This window comes from Entelurus aequoreus, linkage group LG26 (assembly GCF_033978785.1).
Source record: "Entelurus aequoreus isolate RoL-2023_Sb linkage group LG26, RoL_Eaeq_v1.1, whole genome shotgun sequence".
Classification (NCBI taxonomy): Eukaryota; Metazoa; Chordata; class Actinopteri; order Syngnathiformes; family Syngnathidae; genus Entelurus; species Entelurus aequoreus.
In genome coordinates this window covers 14,716,585-14,743,148 of record NC_084756.1, presented here as the reverse complement: position 1 = coordinate 14,743,148, position 26,564 = coordinate 14,716,585, and the positions used below count along the sequence as shown (strand labels likewise).

The 26,564-nt window shown below is 36.8% G+C and overlaps 1 protein-coding gene across 3 annotated transcripts in view; it reads left to right on the top strand.

The window, feature by feature from the left end:
• igsf21a (immunoglobin superfamily, member 21a) overlaps nt 1–26,564 on the top strand; it is a 490,857-nt gene that overhangs the window by 369,140 nt on the left and 95,153 nt on the right. For all 3 annotated transcript variants that reach the window (XM_062038249.1, XM_062038250.1, XM_062038248.1), the window contains exon 5: nt 5,472–5,587. In XM_062038249.1, coding sequence (XP_061894233.1) covers nt 5,472–5,587 — 116 coding nt within the window. The remainder of the gene's footprint in view (nt 1–5,471; nt 5,588–26,564) is intronic.

Here is a 26,564-nt window from a genome sequence, read left to right as displayed (position 1 = left end):
TAAATAAATAATATTATACAGCATTCTTCACATGTGAATAATATAAATACAGTCTATTATACAGCATTATTCACATGTGAATAACATAAATACAGTATATTATACAGCATTATTCACATGTGAATAATATAAATACAGTCTATTATACAGCATTATTCACATGTGAATAATATAAATACAGTCTATTATACAGCATTATTCACATGTGAATAATATAAATACAGTCTATTATACAGCATTATTCACATGTGAATAACATAAATACAGTATATTATACAGCATTATTCACATGTGAATAATATAAATGCAGTCTATTATACAGCATTATTCACATGTGAATAACATAAATACAGTATATTATACAGCATTATTCACATGTGAATAATATAAATACAGTCTATTATACAGCATTATTCACATGTGAATAATATAAATACAGTCTATTATACAGAATTATTCACATGTGAATAATACAAATACAGTCTATTATACAGAATTATTCACATGTGAATAATATAAATACATTATACATTTATAGTACATGTACAGTCAAAAGGAACATATGCATTATACAGTCTGATGGCTGTCGGTATGAAGGACTTCCTGTGCAATACACACGTTTTTATTAACGCATAATATTTTCAAGTCATATAAAATGAAGTGGCGGGCCAGATCTGGCCCACCCTTGAGTTTAACACCTGTGGCTCGCCGTGTTTGAAAACCCCACATTTCAAGGTTTTCATAAGCTGTAAAAGCTTATTATATGATATATCAGCTGGTAGAGCTAATTGCTGCAATAAACTAACCTTTGCGCCACATTCCAGTTCCACCTGTAAATGTTCCGTTTAGACGTCAGCTTCCCAGGAAACGCGTGTCGGCGCCCCACAACGTGGACTCCCTTTGAGCGCTCGGACAAGTTGAGGTGTGGCGGGTCGGGACAGACTTGTCAGAAAAGCTAATGGAGTGTCCTGAGGTTAATTTACAAGCATATGAATCCCATCAATACACAATTAAGAGGTGTGGAAGCACAGAGGCATGGGGGCCAGCGGCTAAAGCTCACCTGCCTTTAATCAATTAATTGCCGTGACATGTCTGTTTAAGAGCGCTTGATAGATTTACACATTAAAGCCACACGCAGAAAAGCTGCCGAGTTGACCTTTCCCGTTATCTCGCTGGCCTTAAAGCGTGGCTGCGAATGACTATTTCTGCCGTTACCCTCCACGCCTTCTTCACATATTGATTGGAATTTGGGGGAAAGGATTAAGCTTGACTGATGTGCAGGGATGCTCTTCATGGCTGTGCACAATGAGCCATAGAAACACTCATCTACCAAGTCTTTGCATCTGATAAACATGATTAGTGATACTTGTCGGCTTCAAACACAGATGACATCTATTAAACAGACAAGAAGCAAGGAATTAAACAGAGACAGGATTCAACGTAGCTCATGAGGAGAGACACCTGGGCTGTACTCTTGTACAGTCTTCCACCACGCTCTGACGAAATGGTTGCACGCCTCCTCTTTTATTTGGACTTTCCCTGATTACATAGCAACAGCTGTTTCTGAGGGGAGATGGGGTCGTAAAAAGCTGTTGCACTCGGTCACAAAACAGTTCAAAGAAAAGATGCCTGGAGCTTGCGTCAGGTCCTGCTTCCTCTCCGCTTTGTAGATCTCGGGTCAAGACAAGATCTTCCTGTGGATCACAATAGACCAAAGAAACCGACACCTTCATGTCGCTTCCCATCGTACACCGTGGAGTTTTACACGCCTATTGCTTGGTAAGATCAAAGACAGCTTTTGTCTCCTCGCCGGGAACTCATGGGAACAGAAAGTTTTGCGATAACTTACCTACAATTATTCTGACGATAATAATAACGAGTAATCACTGACTAAACTTTGACCTCTTACACTAGTAGGGTTCTTGTCTTTGTGTGTGAACGTTTGAAGATGGCAGAACAGGACCTTCTCGTGGAGCTTTTGTCTTCTGATTCCTCACTGATCTGAAGTAACGGGTCTGACATAATCAATAGCATTCTTGTCCTGCCACTCGGGCAAATCATATTGTTGATTTAGACCAGGGGTGTCAAACGTACGGACAGGTTTAATCCGCAAAAAGAGTTTGCGAGGTATGAAAATTAGCTGCAATTTTTCAACGAAAGAAACTGCTGTCTTAAATGTGTCCACTGGGTGTCGCAATAGCAATTCCAGTGTAACCCGCGTCACACATGACAGTGTTTAAAGATGAGCTGACTTTAAGCGCCCTCTGATTGGCTGCCGCTACTCCAATCAGCGCAGGTGCAAGCAATCAGCTGCTCCTGTTGAGGCTGGCGGCAGATGGCGGCAGACTACCTTTTTTTCAACGCAAATTAACCACTCAATAACAAAACGGTAAATCGCAAGGATATAAGCCAACGTAACTAAAAATGTTTGTCTGCATTTGTTTGTTCTATTTGATTTTATGTTTAAATCTAGCGTGTTCACATTGGTCAAGTTTGTAGTTATGTTACCTTCATTTTGGCTATGGCGTCATTTTGATGATTGTTTTGACAATATTATAACTGTAATAATTGAATGGTGATAAATGGATGTGTTGTGGCAGTTACGGATGTCCCCTGAGCGACGGATTAAGGAAACGCTCGGAGACGTTTTAACCATTAAAAGCCATTAAACAGGTTTAATGACTTTATAAAAACACTGAGACAAAGTCTAAGTTCCTCGTGTTCTTCATGCTGTTTTTGAAACTGCACCATTTTTTTCCTCAAAGTTTTCAACTAAGTTGAAGTGTTTTGCCAGGAGGATCATTTGTAATGTGTACATTTTCAAAATGCGTTGGTTCTATTTTTGGCCAAAGTAAGACAAAGAAAACATTCTGAAGTTGTCTTTATTTAAAAAGTTTCAATGCCATAATTTTACCAGTTTGGGGCGTGTGGGGATAGATGTTCCTCCACGTGGCCCCTGAGCTGAAATATGCCCGCAAATTAGTTATGTCTGGCCCCTGAGATGATATTTGATTAGTATTAGAACCGGCCCGCAGGCCACAGCCGTCTGCTGCTGTTTTGCACGCACCAATACTCCATTCCCCACAATGCAACGGTAGCCCGCAAACTGACTGCAGATCCGCAAGTGGGCCTCGGCTTCATTATTATTAATCAGCATTCAATTCTCAGCAACCCCCTCCCCAATAATGGCTGAAGGGAAGGTGGAGGGTGAGAACAGGGGGTTTCAAGCCAGGTGGGAGGCAGAGTACATGTTCACGGAGGTAAAAGGCAAACCTGTGTGGAGAAAGTCTGGCTTTAATGAAAGAATATCATCTAAGAAGGCACTATGAAACGTCTGAGGAACACAAAGAAGAGAACATAGACACGGAACAAAGTCTACAGAAGGTAGAAGAATTAAAACCAGGTCTTAAGTCCCAGCAGGCTCCGTTCACAAAAGCCACATCACAAAGCTGCGGTGTCGCTTTGATAACTGACACCATGTTTAATTAGAATTGTAATATCTGAATCATGATAAATGAATGTGTTGTGGCAGTTTGCGGATTTCACCGATGCGGCGGTTTGTGGAAACAGTCGGTTGCGTTTCCAAACATTTTTAATAAACTGCCAATGTTGGCATGCTAAAGAGGATGTGTTTAAAGTTGAATGCAGTGGTTCTTAACCTTGTTGGAGGTACCGAACCCCACCAGTTTCATATGTGCATTTACCCAACCCTTGTTTAGTGGAAAAAAATAAATACATTTCGAATTGAAGACAAAGTTATATATTTTTTTTACTGGTGCACAAAATGTAGCGTGCATGAGCATCACCTTGTTCAAAGAACAACACCAACACAGTGCATGAACCCACAACAAATGACACACCTGCAAATCAGATGGAAAATTAGAGGGAACATTTTTTGGGGGTATCCATAATAAGGAGACGTTTTTATTTGTTTTTATTGAGTCAGGTGTGTCTTGACGTCTGCAAACCCCTGAGGCCGACTCACCGAACCCTATGGTTCGATCAAACCCAGGTTAAGAACCACTGGTTTAATGGCTTTGTAAAAACACTGAGACAAAGTCTAAGTTCCTCGTGTTCTTCATGTTTTTGAAACTGCACCATTTTTTTCCTCAAGTGTTTTGCCAAGAGGATTATTTGTAGTAGGTACATTTTCAAAATGTACTTTTGTGGCCAAAGTGAGACAAAGAAAACAATCTGAAGTTGTCTTTATTTTGAAGTTTAACACGCCAAGATTTTACCAGTCCGGGAATAGATTTTCCTTCATGCGGCCCCTGAGCTAAAATGAGTTTGACACCCTTGCTCTAACATAAGGAAATGTGTCAAAAGTGAAGCGCTGTGTGTATTTGCACTGTACTTCAGTTGTGGAGGTCATAAAAACAACATCAGTAGGTTGTTTCCATCCTCAGGTTTTAATGTGAGTGTTTTTCTAGCCCCTTTTTTTGTAGCCAACGCACTTGGTAAGCACAAAACACCCGTGAAGAAGTGAATAGAGGTGATCATTATATGTACTGTATGTCTACCAAGGTTCTCACTGATCCAGGTCATTGTGGTCTCAGGACCTTCAATGGATGGCAGCTGTTGCTGGTATGTCCACGTTCAAGCAGCCCTCCACACCAGCACTGGTAGAGGAAGTTTGAACCCGGGTTTAACAAAGCTTGGCATGGCTTTATGTCCACGCTCAAGCAGCCCTCCACACCAGCACTGGTAGAGGAAGTTTGAACCCGGGTTTAACAAAGCTTGGCATGGCTTTATGTCCACGATCAAGCAGCCCTCCACACCAGCACTGGTAGAGGAAGTTTGAACCCGGGTTTAACAACGTTTGGCATGGCTTTATGTCCACGCTCAAGCAGCCCTCCACACCAGCACTGGTAGAGGAAGTTTGAACCCGGGTTTAACAAAGCTTGGCATGGCTTTATGTCCACGCTCAAGCAGCCCTCCACACCAGCACTGGTAGAGGAAGTTTGAACCCGGGTTTAACAAAGCTTGGCATGGCTTTCTCGGTGTGGAAGAATACTTTGTGTTTATTCTCAGGACTGTGGGAGCGTGTGTGCAGTGAGAAGGTGCGCTTGATACTGGATTGTGTATGAAATATTCACATTCTGTTTGCCAGGGACTCCGACGCCGAATGTTGAAAAGCAGATATTCTCGGGAAGGCCTCGGGGAGATTTCCATTCATTACCTGCTCCTCCTTGCTCGCGTTTTTTTTTCCTTTCACCCCAACCTTTTCTTCTTTTCTCCGGGGAGAGGCTGAGACTGAAGGCCTGGTGTTCTGATATGTATGAGATGTTCTACCTGATCAGCCTCATCTGACTCACATGAGGCGTGGGGAGTGTGGACATACGGTCCTGGCCTCGCAAAACGTAAACTCGGACTTAGATCCATTTCTTAGTTCTCTCTTTCCAAATTCTGTTTCTTGCTTATGTCTTGTGCAAAGTGGCGGTGATGAACCCGGCCTCTGCTTGTCTACACAGCTCCTCCAAACAACATCTCGGTGGTGGCGGAGAACACGCCGGCCCCGTTTAGTCGATACCAGGCCCAGAACTTCACTCTGGTCTGCACCGCCAAGGGAGGGAAGCCGGCACCGTCGGTGAGTTGGGACCTCCACAACATGACACATTTTTTGTCCTAGAGATCGATGGGGGTCGCTATATTTAGTGGAACAGCCAAAAAAAGGACACAATCCGCGACCCACAGGTTGGTCTTTGGGACTTTAGTGGTGGATCCTGACAATATGAGGAAAAACACGTCTTGTGGCCTCAGTGCCCTTCTTCTGTCTTGCCAATCCACCTGGCCCACCCTGGGCTTCTGTAAAGCTGGAAGACTTTGGTCATTTCAAAATGTGAGGTATCAAAACACATCGTAAATGTTGTGGAAGTTCAATAATAAGTCTGCTTGAATAGATTGAAGAACATCTAAGACGACTATAATAAAGTACTATCTATCTATCTATCTATCTATCTATCTATTACCCCCCATCAAAAATGCACACCCCCATATCCACAAAGCTGATAGTTTTACAGTGTGGTTGCTGTGGAAACAGTCAATATTTCCTGAGCTGAAAAGTCTCCATCAGAGTATATATTATAATGTTTGTTTATAATTGTTGTTTCACTGCGTTTTATTTCATAAGTTTCCCCCTCATTTTGTACACGGTATGCAACTTCAAAGAAATGTTATTGTGTTAAAAAGCCAGTCAGAGGGCAGAGGGCATGTTTCTAGTTTGTGTTTATTATATACAGTATATGAATATTTATATGTATTAATTGTTTGTGTGTTTGTGTGTGTGTGTGTTTATGTATGTATATAAATACATAAATGTGCATATATATATATATATATATATATATATATATATATATATATATATATATATATATATATATATATATATATATATATATATATGTATATATATAAATATATATATATACATATATATATATATATATTTGTGTATACATGTGTATATATATATATATATATATATATATATACATATATATATATATATATATATATATATACATACAGTATGTGTATACATGTACAGTATATGTATGTATGTATATGTATGCAGTGTATATATATATATATATATTTGTATGTGTGTATATATGTATGCATTTATATGTATCTGTGTATATACAGTATGTGTATGTATGTATGTGTGTATATATATATGTATGTGTATATATGTGTATATGCTTATATATGTGTATATATGTATGTGTATATATATGTACAGTATATACTGTATGTATGCATATATATGTATGTATTTAAGTATGTATATATATATATATATATATATATATATATATATATATATATATATATATATATATATATATATATATATTTACAGTATATATATATATATATATATATATATATATATATATATATATATATATATATATATATATATATATATATATATATATTTATTTATTATTTTTAATTGTATTATTATTCTTTTTTTTTTAAAGTATTGTCCCTAAAATTTGCAATTAAGCTAAGTGTATTAAATCAAATTACTCATCATAAAACAAACTAATCAATACATGTGGGGTCGATATAGCTCGGTTGGTAGAGTGGCCGTGCCAGCAACCTGAGGGTTCCAGGTTCGATCCCCGTTTCCGCCATCCTAGTCACTACCGTTGTGTCCTTGGGCAAGACACTTTACCCACCTGCGCCCAGTGCCACCCACACTGCTTTAAATGGAACTTACATATTGGCTTTCACTATGTAAAGATCTTTGAGTCACTAGAGAAAAGCGCTATATAAATATAATTCACTTCACTTCACATGACTCGATTACTAATACAGTCAATAGATGCAGCTCTTATAGCGAGTGCAACATAATATTACAACATAAATGCACGCACACACATCTCATTTCTACCTCATCATAAATGGATGCATATGCACATGAAAGGGAAGTGCAGACATGCCAAGTGATCATTGAGGATCACCGCTGAGTCATCCATCATTGTCCACAGGCGTATGCTAATGGCCTCCCGAGGCACAGTGCACGCAATTATGAGCCCAGTGAGAGGTCAACGCAAGGTGAACGTGATTTCCGCCTCTCAGGTGCCTTCTTGGTCAACACTCTGCCGCCGATGTCACGGGGACACTTTTTAAGCCTCCTCTTTTCTCCGACGCTAGGAAAGGAGAATGGCTTCTGTGACGGCGGATAATTCACTTTGCGGCGAGACACCCGGCAAATGAGTCGGGATGGAAATAACATTTCCAGGAATGGAGGCCACAGTAGTGCTAACTAAAAGGGACAATTTTTGCGTCTCGCTATAATCAAGTGACTGAAAAGTGCCGTATTGTTATTGTTGGCCACGCAAGTGCAGAAAGTGTGTATCTACCAATAGTCACCAACCTTTTTCAGCCAAGATACCTGCTCTCAGCCCAAAGCAAACTATATATATACATATACGTTAGAGGCGTTAAACGCAGAGGCTATTTCATCCCTACAAGCCTGTTTCGCAGGTTTCCCTGCTCGTCAGGGGATTTGAAGAGCAGAGAAACCTGCGAAACAGGCTTGTTGGGATGAAATAGCCTCTGTGTTTTTTTCCTGACCTAACGTATATTCCGCTCTACCCCGGTATTGAGCACCGTATAAACCTCAACTATACATACAGCAATGTTAATATTTGCTTACATGTCCCTTGGCAAGTTTACCTTAGGTATAGCTCGGTTGGTGGAGCAGCCGTGCCAGGAACTTGAGGGTTGCAGGTTCGATCCCCGCTTCCGCCATCCTAGTCACTGCCGTTGTGTCCTTGGGCAAGACACTTTACCCACCTGCTCTCAGTGCCACCCACACTGGTTTAAATGGAACTTACATATTGGCTTTCTCAATGTAAAGCGCTTTGAGTCACTTGAGAAAAAGCGCTATATAAATGTAATTCACTTCACTTCACTTCACCTGCAATAAGGCGGTTTTGGTAGCCATCCACAAGCTTCTGCTTGACCACTTGACCACTAAATTGCTGCAGTTCAGCTAAATGTGTTGCTTTTCTGACATGGACTTGTTTCTTCAGCATTGTCCACACCTTTAAGTCAGGACTTTGGGAAGGCCATTCTAAAACCTTCATTCTAGCCTGATTCCTTTACCACTTTTGAGGTGTGTTTGGGGTCATTGTCCTGTTGGAACACCCAACTGCGCCCAACCTCCGGGCTGATGATTTTAGCTTGTCCTGAACAATTTGGAGCTAATCCTCCTTTTTCATTGTCCCATTTAAAGCAGCAGTTCCAAAACAGGCCCAGAGCATAAAATTACCACCACCATGCTTGACGGTAGGCATGGTGTTCCTGGGATTAAAGGCCTCACCTTTTCTCCTCCAAACATATTGCTGGCTATTGTGGCCAAACAGCTCCATTTTAGTTCCATCTGACATCACATGGACAAAGATAAGACCTTGTGGAGGAAAGTTCTGTGGTCAGTGGCGATGAAGGTGGTGTTTGAGGGAAGAGTTGTTTGATGCGGGATGAGAGGAGAGGCGTGTGGGCGTGTTTAGGCATTAAAATGGTTGGACTACTGCAACACACTTCTTGTGGGGATCCCCAGCAAGAACATCCAGAAGCTGCAATACTTACACAATAGGATCCTGATGAGAGTGCGGAAATATGACCATATCACACCAACTCTCAAATCCCTTCACTGGCTTCCTGTTCCACTCAGGATTGAATACAAAGTCTCCCTACTAACCCACCAGTGCCTCCATGGAAATGCCCCCCCTCTACCTCCAAGAACTACTCACCCCCAAATCCTCCACACGACACCTCCGCTCCGGACAGGCTAACCTCCTCCAACCTCCGAGGACAAAGCTACGAACAATGGGAGACCGGGCTTTCTGCTCTCCCTGACCACCTGAGGGCACCACAGACTGTGGATGCTTTTAAAAAAGGCTTAAAAACCCTTTTTTTTTTTAAAAAAAAGCCTTTTTTAAGATATATGCATACTAGTTTTAGCTATTTGGCTGTTCTAGTTTTTATTTGTATTTATTTTTTTATTATCTTTATATTTTTTTATTATTATTTTTTAAATATTTTTTTATTTTATTTGTTTTAAAGGCCTACTGAAAGCCACTACTAGCGACCACGCAGTCTGATAGTTTATATATCAATGATGACATCTTAACATTGCAACACATGCCAATACGGCCGGGTTAACTTATAAAGTGACATTTTAAAATTCCCGCCACACTTCCGCTTGAAAAACTCCTTTGGATATGTATTATGCGCGTGACATCACAAAATCCACGGAAGTGGTTGGACCCCGTCGGACCCGATACAGAAACCTCTTGTTTTCTTCAACAAAATTCCACAGTATTGTGGACATCTGTGTTGGTGAATCTTTTGCAATTTGTTTAATGAACAATGGAGGCTGCAAAGAAGAACGTTGTAGGTGGGATGGATCGGTGTATTAGCGGCTAAGTACAATACTTACAGCAACACAACAAGGACTACTTACTACGCCTAGCCGATGCTTGCCGCCAAACCCACGGATGAAGTCCTTCGTCGCGCCGTCGATCGCTGGAACGCAGGTGAGCACGGCTGTTGATGGGAAGATGAGGGCTGGCTGGCGTAGGTGGAGTGCTAATGTTTTTAGCATAGTTCTGTGAGGTTTCAGGCACAACACCGGTTGCTAAGTTGCTAAATTAGCCTTAGCGTCGTTAGCAACAGCATTGTTAAGCCTTACCAGGCTGAGAATTATTAACCGTGTAGTTACATATACATGGTTTAATAGTATTGTTGATCTTCTGTCTATCCTTCCAGTCAGGGGTTTATTTATTTTGTTTCTATCTTCATTTGAGAACGATGCTATCACGTTAGCTCAGTAGCTAAGTGTGTCACCGATGTATTGTCGTGGAGATAAAAGTCACTTTAAATGTCCATTTTGCATGCTCGACTCTCATTTTCAAGAGGATATACCGTAATTTTCGGACTATAAGCCGCACCTGACTATAAGCCGCCCCAGCTAAATTTAGGGGAAAATACAGATTGCTCCATATATAAGCCGCACCCGACTATAAGCCGCAGGGTTTTGATGTGTAATTAGCGTAGTATATAGGGGTTCCTGCTACCACGGAGGGGATTGTCGGGACAGAGATGACTGTTTGGGAACGCAAAGCGTCCCATTTATTAACAATAAATCTTTCAATCATTCAATCAAACTTTCACATCTTTGACATGGCGAACAGCATTCGTGCAGAGTACAAATAATACAACGCTGCAAAGTAATACAAAGTGCTCGCCTGTACGTTATCAAAATAACCAGCCTAGCGGTATATGAAAAGTCAGTCTTTAATCATTGTGTCATCGTCTTCCTCCTGCATACTAAAACCACCCAAATCCTCTTCGTCAGTGTCGGAGAAGAACAGGCCGTAAATAAGCCGCACCCTTGTATAAGCCGCAGGGACCAGAACGAGGGGAAAAAGTAGTGGCTTATAGTCCGGAAATTACGGTAGTATCCGAGGTGGTTTAAAATACAAATCCGTGATCCACAATAGAAAAAGGAGAGTGTGGAATCCAATGAGCCAGCTTGTACCTAAGTTACGGTCAGAGCGAAAAAAGATACGTCCTGCACTGCCTCTCTAGTCCTTCACTGTAACGTTCCTCATCTACGAATCTTTCACCCTCGCTCAAATTAATGGGGTAATCGTCGCTTTGTCACTCTGAATCTCTCTCGCTCCATTGTAAACAACGGGGAATTGTGAGGAATACTAGCTCCTGTGACGTCACGCTACTTCCGCTACAGGCAAGGCTTTTTTTTATCAGCGAGCAAAAGTTGCGAACTTTATCGTCAATTTTCTCTACTAAATCCTTTCAGCAAAAATATGGCAATAACGCGAAATGATCAAGTATGACACATAGAATGGATCTGCTATTCCCGTTTAAATAAAAAAAAATCATTTCAGTAGGCCTTTAATACACTGTAGCACTTTGAGGTTGTTTACTCAATGTAAAGTGCTTTTTAAAAATACAATCTATTATTATTATTATTATTATTATCTAATTATGTAATATTTGTTTGCGATGAGATGGACGGGTTGTAGTGTGTATCTGACAACAACGACAAGGCCCGCACTGCCCAACTTGAGGCTTAGCATACAAATAACAACACTTCCATGTTTGCTTCATTTCCCTGTTCCAAAAAATCTGCTTCCCTGGTATAACAAAACAAACAAAAATCAATCAATATTTATTGAACCACACGTGCCTCGTAGGGCTTTTTAAAACCACATCATCTGAAGCCACATCTGGGCGACGTGTGCACACCCACGCAGGTTGTGTTCCTCTCCAGACGCTGTGGGATGGAAGTTTGCAAAAGTTACCCAACTTCATGAGCGGGGAAAAAGATAATCAACCAATATGTTGTTCACTCCACACACACACACACACACACACACACACACACACACACACACACACACACACACACACACACACACACACACACACACACACACACACACACACACACACACACACACACACACACACACACACAAAAGAGGTTTAATCAGCCCGCGGTGTGAGTGGGAACACCTGTGTTTGAAGGACTCGGTGTTGTTCTCCCGCATGGAATTGAAAAAGGCCGCCATGACGCCTGAGTCACACCGTGTGGTGGAGCTTTTGTGACATCTTCACACTGGAATGTCACTCATCTGGTCCGTGTTCAGGCTGAAATAAAGCACAATGTCATGAAGTCTGAGCCAGCAGTATTTTATGGGAGGAAAGTGAGGAGGAATGTGTCGTATACTGAGTCAAATCGATGGATTAATACTTTATTGATCCCGAGGGAAATTCAAGGCAGCAAGTCGCAGTGGACAAGACATTAGTTACAGTGTACAAGACATTAGTGACAGTGTACAAGACATTAGTTACAGTGTACAAGACATTAGTTACAGTGTACAAAACATTAGTGACAGTGTACAAGACATTAGTTACAATGTACAAGACATTAGTTACAGTGTACAAAACATTAGTGACAGTGTACAAGACATTAGTTACAATGTACAAGACATTAGTTACAATGTACAAGACATTAGTGACAGTGTACAAGACATTAGTTACAGTGTACAAGACATTAGTTACAGTGTACAAGACATTAGTTACAGTGTACAAGACATTAGTTACAATGTACAAGACATTAGTTACAATGTACAAACATTAGTTACAGTGTACAAGACATTAGTTACAGTGTACAAGACATTAGTTACAGTGTACAAGACATTAGTTACATTGTACAAGACATTAGTTACAGTGTACAAGACATTAGTTACAGTGTACAAGACATTAGTGACAGTGTACAAGACATTAGTTACAATGTACAAGACATTAGTGACAGTGTACAAGACATTAGTTACAGTGTACAAGACATTAGTTACAATGTACAAGACATTAGTTACATGGTACAAGACATTAGTTACAATGTACAAGACATTAGTGACAGTGTACAAGACATTAGTTACAATGTACAAGACATTAGTTACAATGTACAAGACATTAGTTACAGTGTACAAGACATTAGTTACAGTGTACAAGACATTAGTTACAATGTACAAGACATTAGTTACAGTGTACAAGACATTAGTTACAGTGTACAAGACATTAGTGACAGTGTACAAGACATTAGTTACAATGTACAAGACATTAGTTACAGTGTACAAGACATTAGTTACAGTGTACAAGACATTAGTTACAGTGTACAAGACATTAGTGACAGTGTACAATACATTAGTTACAATGTACAAGACATTAGTGACAGTGTACAAGACATTAGTTACAGTGTACAAGACATTAGTGACAATGTACAAGACATTAGTTACAATGCACAAGACATTAGTTACAATGTACAAGACATTAGTTACAGTGTACAAGACATTAGTTACAGTGTACAAGACATTAGTTACAGTGTACAAGACATTAGTTACAGTGTACAAGACATTAGTGACAATGTACAAGACATTAGTTACAATGCACAAGACATTAGTTACAATGTACAAGACATTAGTTACAGTGTACAAGACATTAGTTACAGTGTACAATACATTAGTTACAGTGTACAAGACATTAGTTACAATGTACAAGACATTAGTTACAGTGTACAAGACATTAGTTACAGTGTACAAGACATTAGTGACAATGTACAAGACATTAGTTACAGTGTACAAGACATTAGTTACAGTGTACAAGACATTAGTTACAATGTACAAGATGTTAGTTACAATGTACAAGACATTAGTTACAATGTACAAGACGTTAGTTACAATGTACAATACATTAGTTACAGTGTACAAGACATTAGTTACAATGTACAAGATGTTAGTTACAATGTACAAGACATTAGTTACAATGTACAAGACGTTAGTTACAATGTACAATACATTAGTTACAGTGTACAAGACATTAGTTACAATGTACAAGACATTAGTTACAATGTACAAGACATTAGTTACAATGTACAAGACATTAGTTACAGTGTACAAGACATTAGTTACAGTGTACAAGACATTAGTTACAATGTACAAGACATTAGTTACAGTGTACAAGACATTAGTTACAATGTACAAGACATTAGTTACAATGTACAAGACATTAGTTACAATGTACAAGACATTAGTTACAATGTACAAGACATTAGTTACAGTGTACAAGACATTAGTTACAATGTACAAGACATTAGTTACAATGTACAAGACACTAGTTACAATGTACAAGACATTAGTTACAGTGTACAAGACATTAGTGACAGTGTACAAGACATTAGTGACAGTGTACAAGACATTAGTTACAGTGTACAAGACATTAGTGACAGTGTACAAGACATTAGTTACAGTGTACAAGACATTAGTTACAATGTACAAGACATTAGTTACAGTGTACAAGACATTAGTGACAGTGTACAAGACATTAGTTACAGTGTACAAGACATTAGTTACAGTGTACAATACATTAGTGACAGTGTACAAGACATTAGTTACAGTGTACAAGACATTAGTTACAGTGTACAATACATTAGTTACATTGTACAAGACATTAGTGACAGTGTACAAGACATTAGTGACAGTGTACAAGACATTAGTTACAGTGTACAAGACATTAGTTACAGTGTACAAGACATTAGTTACAGTGTACAAGACATTAGTTACAGTGTACAAGACATTAGTTACAATGTACAAGACATTAGTTACATGGTACAAGACATTAGTTACAATGTACAAGACATTAGTGACATTGTACAAGACATTAGTTACAGTGTACAAGACATTAGTTACAGTGTACAAGACATTAGTTACAGTGTACAAGACATTAGTTACAATGTACAAGACATTAGTTACAGTGTACAAGACATTAGTTACAGTGTACAAGACATTAGTTACAATGTACAAGACATTAGTTACAATGTACAAGACATTAGTTACAGTGTACAAGACATTAGTTACAATGTACAAGACATTAGTTACAGTGTACAAGACATTGTACAAGACATTAGTTACAGTGTACAAGACATTAGTTACAGTGTGCAAGATATTAGTTACAGTGTACAAGCCATTAGTTACAATGTACAAGACATTAGTTACAGTGTACAAGACATTAGTGACAATGTACAAGACATTAGTTAGATTGTACAAGACATTAGTGACAGTGTACAAGACATTAGTGACAGTGTACAAGACATTAGTTACATTGTACAAGACATTAGTTACATTGTACAAGACATTAGTTACATTGTACAAGACATTAGTGACAGTGTACAAGACATTAGTGACAGTGTACAAGACATTATTTACAGTGTACAAGACATTAGTTACATTGTACAAGACATTAGTTACATTGTACAAGACATTAGTGACAGTGTACAAGACATTAGTTACAGTGTACAAGACATTAGTTACAGTGTACAACACATTAGTTATAGTGTACAAGACATTAGTGACAGTGTACAAGACATTAGTGACAGTGTACAAGACATTAGTTACAGTGTACAATACATTAGTTACATTGTACAAGACATTAGTGACAGTGTAGAAGATATTACTGACAGTGTACAAGACATTAGTGACAGTGTACAAGACATTAGTTACAATGTACAAGACATTAGTTACAGTGTACAAGACATTAGTTACAGTGTACAAGACATTAGTTACAGTGTACAAGACATTAGTGACAGTGTACAAGACATTAGTTACAATGTACAAGACATTAGTTACAGTGTACAAGACATTAGTGACAGTGTACAAGACATTAGTTACAGTGTACAAGACATTAGTGACAGTGTACAAGACATTGGTGACAGTGTACAAGACATTAGTTACAGTGTACAATACATTAGTGACAGTGTACAAGACATTAGTTACAGTGTACAAGACATTAGTTACAGTGTACAAGACATTAGTTACAGTGTACAAGACATTAGTTACAGTGTACAAGACATTAGTTACATTGTACAAGACATTAGTTACAGTGTACAAGACATTAGTTACAATGTACAAGACATTAGTTACAGTGTACAAGACATTAGTGACAATGTACAAGACATTAGTTAGATTGTACAAGACATTAGTGACAGTGTACAAGACATTAGTGACAGTGTACAAGACATTAGTTACATTGTACAAGACATTAGTTACATTGTACAAGACATTAGTTACATTGTACAAGACATTAGTGACAGTGTACAAGACATTAGTGACAGTGTACAAGACATTATTTACAGTGTACAAGACATTATTTACAGTGTACAAGACATTAGTTACATTGTACAAGACATTAGTTACAGTGTACAAGACATTAGTTACAGTGTACAACACATTAGTTATAATGTACAAGACATTAGTGACAGTGTACAAGACATTAGTTACAGTGTACAATACATTAGTTACATTGTACAAGACATTAGTGACAGTGTAGAAGATATTAGTGACAGTGTACAAGACATTAGTGACAGTGTACAAGACATTAGTTACAATGTACAAGACATTAGTTACAGTGTACAAGACATTAGTTACAGTGTACAAGACATTAGTTACAGTGTACAAGACATTAGTGACAGTGTACAAGACATTAGTTACAATGTACAAGACATTAGTTACAGTGTACAAGACATTAGTGACAGTGTACAAGACATTAGTTACAGTGTACAAGACATTAGTGACAGTGTACAAGACATTAGTGACAGTGTACAAGACATTAGTTACAGTGTACAATACATTAGTGACAGTGTACAAGACATTAGTTACAGTGTACAAGACATTAGTGACAGTGTACAAGACATTAGTTACAATGTACAAGACATTAGTTACAGTGTACAAGACATTAGTTACAATGTACAAGACATTAGTTACAATGTACAAGACATTAGTTACAGTGTACAAGACATTAGTTACAGTGTACAAGACATTAGTGACAGTGTACAAGACATTAGTTACAATGTACAAGACATTAGTTACATGGTACAAGACATTAGTTACAATGTACAAGACATTAGTGACAGTGTACAAGACATTAGTTACAGTGTACAAGACATTAGTTACATTGTACAAGACATTAGTTACATTGTACAAGACATTAGTTACAGTGTACAAGACATTAGTTACAGTGTACAAGACATTAGTTACAGTGTACAAGACATTAGTTACAATGTACAAGACATTAGTTACAATGTACAAGACATTAGTTACAGTGTACAAGACATTAGTTACAGTGTACAAGACATTAGTTACAATGTACAAGACATTAGTTACAGTGTAAAAGACATTAGTTACATTGTACAAGACATTAGTTACAGTGTACAAGACATTAGTTACAGTGTACAAGACATTAGTTACAATGTACAAGACATTAGTTACAGTGTACAAGACATTAGTTACAATGTACAAGACATTAGTTACAATGTACAAGACATTAGTTACATTGTACAAGACATTAGTTACAGTGTACAAGACATTAGTGACAATGTACAAGACATTAGTTAGATTGTACAAGACATTAGTGACAGTGTACAAGACATTAGTGACAGTGTACAAGACATTAGTTACATTGTACAAGACATTAGTTACAATGTACAAGACATTAGTTACATGGTACAAGACATTAGTTACAATGTACAAGACATTAGTGACATTGTACAAGACATTAGTTACAGTGTACAATACATTAGTTACAGTGTACAAGACATTAGTTACAGTGTGCAAGATATTAGTTACAATGTACAAGACATTAGTGACAGTGTACAAGACATTAGTTACAATGTACAAGACATTAGTTACAGTGTACAAGACATTAGTTACAGTGTACAAGACATTAGTTACAATGTACAAGACATTAGTTACAGTGTGCAAGACATTAGTTACAGTGTACAAGACATTAGTTACAATGTACAAGCCATTAGTTACAATGTACAAGACATTAGTTACAGTGTACAAGACATTAGTGACAATGTACAAGACATTAGTTAGATTGTACAAGACATTAGTGACAGTGTACAAGACATTAGTGACAGTGTACAAGACATTAGTTACATTGTACAAGACATTAGTTACATTGTACAAGACATTAGTTACATTGTACAAGACATTAGTGACAGTGTACAAGACATTAGTGACAGTGTACAAGACATTATTTACAGTGTACAAGACATTAGTTACATTGTACAAGACATTAGTTACATTGTACAAGACATTAGTGACAGTGTACAAGACATTAGTTACAGTGTACAAGACATTAGTTACAGTGTACAACACATTAGTTATAGTGTACAAGACATTAGTGACAGTGTACAAGACATTAGTGACAGTGTACAAGACATTAGTTACAGTGTACAATACATTAGTTACATTGTACAAGACATTAGTTACAGTGTACAATACATTAGTTACATTGTACAAGACATTAGTGACAGTGTAGAAGATATTACTGACAGTGTACAAGACATTAGTGACAGTGTACAAGACATTAGTTACAATGTACAAGACATTAGTTACAGTGTACAAGACATTAGTTACAGTGTACAAGACATTAGTTACAGTGTACAAGACATTAGTGACAGTGTACAAGACATTAGTTACAATGTACAAGACATTAGTTACAGTGTACAAGACATTAGTGACAGTGTACAAGACATTAGTTACAGTGTACAAGACATTAGTGACAGTGTACAAGACATTAGTGACAGTGTACAAGACATTAGTTACAGTGTACAATACATTAGTGACAGTGTACAAGACATTAGTTACAGTGTACAAGACATTAGTTACAGTGTACAAGACATTAGTTACAGTGTACAAGACATTAGTTACAGTGTACAAGACATTAGTTACATTGTACAAGACATTAGTTACAGTGTACAAGACATTAGTTACAATGTACAAGACATTAGTTACAGTGTACAAGACATTAGTGACAATGTACAAGACATTAGTTAGATTGTACAAGACATTAGTGACAGTGTACAAGACATTAGTGACAGTGTACAAGACATTAGTTACATTGTACAAGACATTAGTTACATTGTACAAGACATTAGTTACATTGTACAAGACATTAGTGACAGTGTACAAGACATTAGTGACAGTGTACAAGACATTATTTACAGTGTACAAGACATTATTTACAGTGTACAAGACATTAGTTACATTGTACAAGACATTAGTTACAGTGTACAAGACATTAGTTACAGTGTACAACACATTAGTTATAATGTACAAGACATTAGTGACAGTGTACAAGACATTAGTTACAGTGTACAATACATTAGTTACATTGTACAAGACATTAGTGACAGTGTAGAAGATATTAGTGACAGTGTACAAGACATTAGTGACAGTGTACAAGACATTAGTTACAATGTACAAGACATTAGTTACAGTGTACAAGACATTAGTTACAGTGTACAAGACATTAGTTACAGTGTACAAGACATTAGTTACAGTGTACAAGACATTAGTGACAGTGTACAAGACATTAGTTACAATGTACAAGACATTAGTTACAGTGTACAAGACATTAGTGACAGTGTACAAGACATTAGTTACAGTGTACAAGACATTAGTGACAGTGTACAAGACATTAGTGACAGTGTACAAGACATTAGTTACAGTGTACAATACATTAGTGACAGTGTACAAGACATTAGTTACAGTGTACAAGACATTAGTGACAGTGTACAAGACATTAGTTACAATGTACAAGACATTAGTTACAGTGTACAAGACATTAGTTACAATGTACAAGACATTAGTTACAATGTACAAGACATTAGTTACAGTGTACAAGACATTAGTTACAGTGTACAAGACATTAGTGACAGTGTACAAGACATTAGTTACAATGTACAAGACATTAGTTACATGGTACAAGACATTAGTTACAATGTACAAGACATTAGTGACAGTGTACAAGACATTAGTTACAGTGTACAAGACATTAGTTACATTGTACAAGACATTAGTTACATTGTACAAGACATTAGTTACAGTGTACAAGACATTAGTTACAATGTACAAGACATTAGTTACAGTGTACAAGACATTAGTTACAGTGTACAAGACATTAGTTACAATGTACAAGACATTAGTTACAATGTACAAGACATTAGTTACAGTGTACAAGACATTAGTTACAGTGTACAAGACATTAGTTACAATGTACAAGACATTAGTTACAGTGTAAAAGACATTAGTTACATTGTACAAGACATTAGTTACAGTGTACAAGACATTAGTTACAGTGTACAAGACATTAGTTACAATGTACAAGACATTAGTTACAGTGTACAAGACATTAGTTACAATGTACAAGACATTAGTTACAATGTACAAGACATTAGTTACATTGTACAAGACATTAGTTACAGTGTACAAGACATTAGTTACAATGTACAAGACATTAGTTACAGTGTACAAGACATTAGTTACAGTGTACAAGACATTAGTTACAATGTACAAGACATTAGTGACAGTGTACAAGACATTAGTTACAGTGTACAAGACATTAGTTACAGTGTACAAGACATTAGTTACAATGTACAAGACATTAGTTACAGTGTACAAGACATTAGTGACAGTGTACAAGACATTAGTTACAATGTACAAGACATTAGTGACAATGTACAAGACATTAGTTAGATTGTACAAGACATTAGTGACAGTGTACAAGACATTAGTGACAGTGTACAAGACATTAGTGACATTGTACAAGACATTAGTTACATTGTACAAGACATTAGTGACAGTGTACAAGACATTAGTTACAGTGTACAAGACATTAGTTACATTTTACAAGACATTAGTTACATTGTACAAGACATTAGTGACAGTGTACAAGACATTAGTTACAGTGTACAAGACATTAGTTACATTGTACAAGACATTAGTTACAGTGTACAAGACATTAGTTACAGTGTACAAGACATTAGTTACAATGTACAAGACATTAGTTACAGTGTACAAGACATTAGTGACAATGTACAAGACATTAGTTAGATTGTACAAGACATTAGTGACAGTGTACAAGACATTAGTTACATTGTACAAGACATTAGTTACATTGTACAAGACATTAGTTACATTGTACAAGACATTAGTGACAGTGTACAAGACATTAGTGACAGTGTACAAGACATTAGTTACATTGTACAAGACATTAGTGACAGTGTACAAGACATTAGTTACAGTGTACAAGACATTAGTTACAGTGTACAAGACATTAGTTATAGTGTACAAGACATTAGTGACAGTGTACAAGACATTAGTGACAGTGTACAAGACATTAGTTACAGTGTACCATACATTAGTTACATTGTACAAGACATTAGTGACAGTGTACAAGACATTAGTGACAGTGTACAAGACATTAGTGACAGTGTACAAGACATTAGTTACAATGTACAAGACATTAGTTACAGTGTACAAGACATTAGTTACAGTGTACAAGACATTAGTTACAATGTACAAGACATTAGTTACAGTGTACAAGACATTAGTGACAGTGTACAAGACATTAGTTATAGTGTACAAGACATTAGTTACAGTGTACAAGACATTAGTGACAGTGTACAAGACATTAGTGACAGTGTACAAGACATTAGTTACAGTGTACAAGACATTAGTGACAGTGTACAAGACATTAGTTACAGTGTACAAGACATTAGTTACAGTGTACAAGACATTAGTGACAGTGTACAAGACATTAGTTACAGTGTACAAGACATTAGTGACAGTGTACAAGACATTAGTTACAGTGTACAAGACATTAGTTACAATGTACAAGACATTAGTGACAGTGTACAAGACATTAGTGACAGTGTACACGACATTAGTTACAGTGTACAAGACATTAGTGACAGTGTACAAGACATTAGTTACAGTGTACAAGACATTAGTTACAGTGTACAAGACATTAGTTACAGTGTACAAGACATTAGTGACAGTGTACAAGACATTAGTTACAATGTACAAGACATTAGTTACAGTGTACAAGACATTAGTTACAATGTACAAGACATTAGTTACAATGTACAAGACATTAGTTACAGTGTACAAGACATTAGTTACAATGTACAAGACATTAGTTACAGTGTACAAGACATTAGTTACAATGTACAAGACATTAGTGACAGTGTACAAGACATTAGTTACAGTGTACAAGACATTAGTTACATTGTACAAGACATTAGTTACAATGTACAGGACATTAGTGACAGTGTACAAGACATTAGTTACAGTGTACAAGACATTAGTTACAGTGTACAAGACATTAGTTACAATGTACAAGACATTAGTCACAGTGTACAAGACATTAGTTACAATGTACAAGACATTAGTTACAGTGTACAAGCCATTAGTTACAATGTACAAGACATTAGTTACAGTGTACAAGACATTAGTTACAATAAACAGTCAACTTTAAACCAAGGACTCTCGAACTGTGGTAGTGGTACGCAGGCTCCATCTAGTGGTACGCCAAAAAAAAAAAATCATTATTATAGTGCTATTGTGTCATGTTACAGTGGCCAAAAATATTGAATATACTTGCTAAATAAAACGTGGTTTTAATGATTACTTAGGCGTACTACGCTACTGTATTTTCTGGGTGTTGTTGAGAAATGGCTTTGGCTTTGCATAGGAGAGTTTTAACTTGCACTTACAGATGTAGCGACCAACTATAGTTACTGACAGTGGGTTTCTGAAGTGTTCCTGAGCCCATGTGGTGATATCCTTTACACACTGATGTGGCTTTTTGATGCAGTACAGCCTGAGGGATGGAAGGTCACGGGCTTAGCTGCTTACGTGCAGTGATTTCTCCACATTCTCTGAACCCTTTGATGATATTACGGAGCGTAGATGGTGAAATCCCTCAATTCCTTGCAATAGCTGCTTGAGAAAGGTTGTTCTTAAACTGTTCAACAATTTGCTCAGGCATTTGTTGACAAAGTGGTGACCCTCGCCCCATCCTTGTTTGTGAATGACTGATCATTTCATGGAATCTTTTTTACCCAATCATGGCACCCACCTGTTCCCAATTAGCCTGTTCACCTGTGGGATGTTCCAAATAAGTGTTTGATGAGCATTCCTCAACTTTATTACTCTTTTTTGCAACTTGTGCCAGCTTTTATGCAACATGTTGCAGCCATCAAATCCAAATGAGCTAATATTTGCAAAAAATAAAACAACATTTTCCAGTTCGAACGTAAAATATCTTGTCTTTGCAGTCTATTGAATTGAATATAAGTTGAAAAGGATTTGTTGTATTCTCTTTTTATTTACCATTTACACAATGTGATGTCACTGCTTTTGGCTTTTGTATATATACACATATATATCCTATACATTTATATGTACATATTACATTAATATAATAATATAATATAATAATTAACATAATTGTTTACTTCCGTGACGACCTCCTGAAAGTTTTGTAATCAATGAGAAACATCAAGCAGCTAAAATGTGCCAAACATGGATAAGTGTGGAGAGAGTTTTGCATGTTTCCCTTTAGGCTTTGTCATGGATTTAAATGGGGGTAATTTAGAATGTTTTATGATGCATAAATATGTTGTGTTATGTCCACCGAGTGCAGTGAGCAGGTTGTGTTATGTGTGACCATGTGTGTTGACATTTTGTGTTGGTTGGTTTTTTTTCCGTTTTTTTCCGTTTTTTTCCCCACCATGACTAGGGAAGGTTGTTTGCCTTGGTTCATGCAAGTAATTGCTGCGCATGCGTTCATCTAGAGCAGGGGTCACCAACCTTTTTGAAAGCAAGAGCTACTTCTTGGGTAGTGATTAATGCGAAGGGCTACCAGTTTGATACACACTTAAATAAATTGCCAGAAATAGCCAATTTGCTCAATTTACCTTTAACTCTATGTTTATTATTAATAATTAATGATATTTACACTTAATTGAACGGTTTAAAAGAGGAGAAAACACAAAAAAAAAGACAATTACATTTTGAAACATAGTTTATCTTCAAGAAGAGAAAAACTAGCTAATTCGAATCTTTTTGAAAAAATAAAAAAAATAATTTATGGAACATCATTAGTAATTTTTCCTGATTAAGATTCATTTTAGAATTTTGATGACATGTTTTAAATAGGTTAAAATCCAATCTGCACTTTGTTAGAATATGTAACAAATTGGACCAAGCTATATTTCTAACAAAGACAAATCATTATTTCTTCTAGATTTTCCAGAACAACATTTTTAAAAGAAATTCAAAAGACTTTGAAATAAGATTTAAATATGATTCTACAGATTTGCCAGAATATTTTTTTTGAATTTTGAACATGATAAGTTTGAAGAAATATTTCACAAATATTCTTCGTCGAAAAAACAGATGCTAAAATGAAGAATTAAATTAAAATGTATTTATTATTCTTTACAATAAAAAACAATTAAAAATGTACTTGAACGTTGATTTAAATTGTCAGAAAAGAAGAGGAAGGAATTTAAAAGGTAAAAAGGTATATGTGTTTAAAAATCCTAAAATTTTTAAGGTTGTATTTTCTCTCTAAAATTGTCTTTCTGAAAGTTATAAGAAGCAAAGTAAAAAAATTAATGCATTTATTTAAACAAGTGAAGACCAAGTCTTTAAAATATTTTTTTGGATTTTCAAATTCTATTTGAGTTTTGTCTCTCTTAGAATTAAAAATGTCGGGCAAAGCGAGACCAGCTTGCTAGTAAATAAATAAAATTAAAAAAATAGAGGCAGCTCACTGGTAAGTGCTGCTATTTGAGCTATTTTTAGAACAGGCCAGCGGGCTACTCATCTGGTCCTTAAGGGCGACCTGGTGCCCGCGTTGGTGACCCCTGATCTAGAGCATAATTAAAGGTCATTGACCTAAAGTTTTCACTTTGTCCATTAGAGGGCGACATATAATAGCTACATAAAAGTTGTCAGGCTACTAGTTAAAAGCCACTCATATAACCCACTCATTGCGTTTTGCGGGCCGTAGTTTGGACATCCCTGAAATTAATTGTATTTACCTCGGGACTGATAGTTTGGGGACCTGTGCAAACAATGAGCGCTCTTAGCTTAGCTCAGCTCGGCTTTAGCCTTACCATTTTGGAGCTGCAATAACAAAACAATCATTTCCTGTGCTATGCAAGTGGGACAAAAATGAGGACTGAATGAGTTGTTTTGTCCAACATGCATGTGTCACTGACAAACATGGCCGCCTTGACGTCGTGTCTCAATAAGAAGAAATCTCAAACGTTTTACTTTGTCGAAAATGCAGAGAGTGCCTTTGTTTTGATAAATGAGTTTGGGCCTCCTCGCCTATGCAAATGATTCCTTGTTGCTAGGCAACCTCTCTGCGCATCCTACCAGCAGGCCTGTTTTTTTGTTTTTTTTTCATCCAACACTTCCAGAGTATCCTGCTCATTTCTCTAATGACAAAAAGCTTTCAGTCATTTTTTTGTGTTTGTTTGATGCACTCACTTTTTGAAGGGTCACATTTCCTGTGCATCCTTCAACGAGATGATGCGACTCGGGTCCGCGGGCATCTATTCTCGGCGGTGAACAGGTGGCAGAAACACTTTTACGCCTGCTTGAGAAAATCCGTACGATTGCATCAATTTTGATGAAAACAGTCTTCAATAATAATGGAGTGGACTTTCTACGCATGCGCCAGTCTTTGTGGAGGACCACGGCACCTGGGAATCTTTGGAGCCGCTCGATAGGAAGAGATGGCATTTTAGTTGACTCATGATCTACTAAAACAGGGGTCACCAACGCGGTGCCCGCGGGCACCAGGTAGCCCGTAAGGACCAGATGAGTAGCCCGCTGGCCTGTTCTAAAAATAGCTCAAATAGCAGCACTTACCAGTGAGCTGCCTCTATTTTTTTAATTGTATTTATTTACTAGCAAGCTGGTCTCGCTTTGCTCGACATTTTTAATTCTAAGAGAGACAAAACTCAAATAGAATTTTAAAATCCAAGAAAATATTTTAAAGACTTGGTCTTCACTTGTTTAAATAAATTCATTATTTTTTTTACTTTGCTTCTTATAACTTTCAGAAAGACAATTTTAGAGAAAAAATACAACCTTAAAAATGATTTTAGGATTTTTAAACACATATACCTTTTTACCTTTTAAATTCCTTCCTCTTCTTTCCTGACAATTTAAATCAATGTTCAAGTAAATTATTTTTTTTTATTGTAAAGAATAATAAATACATTTTAATTTAATTCTTCATTTTAGCTTCTGTTTTTTCGACGAAGAATATTTGTGAAATATTTCTTCAAACTTATTATGATTAAAATTCAAAAAAATGTATTCTGGCAAATCTAGAAAATCTGTAGAATCGAATTTAAATCTTATTTCAAGGTCTTTTGAATTTCTTTTAAAAATGTTGTTCTGGAAAATCTAGAAGAAATAATGATTTGTCTTTGTTAGAAATATAGCTTGATCCAATTTTTAACAAAGTGTAGATTGGATTTTAACCTATTTAAAACATGTCATCAAAATTCCAAAATTAATCTTAATCAGGAAAAATTACTAATGATGTTCCATAAATTCTTTTTTTAAGTTTTTCTCTTCTTTTTT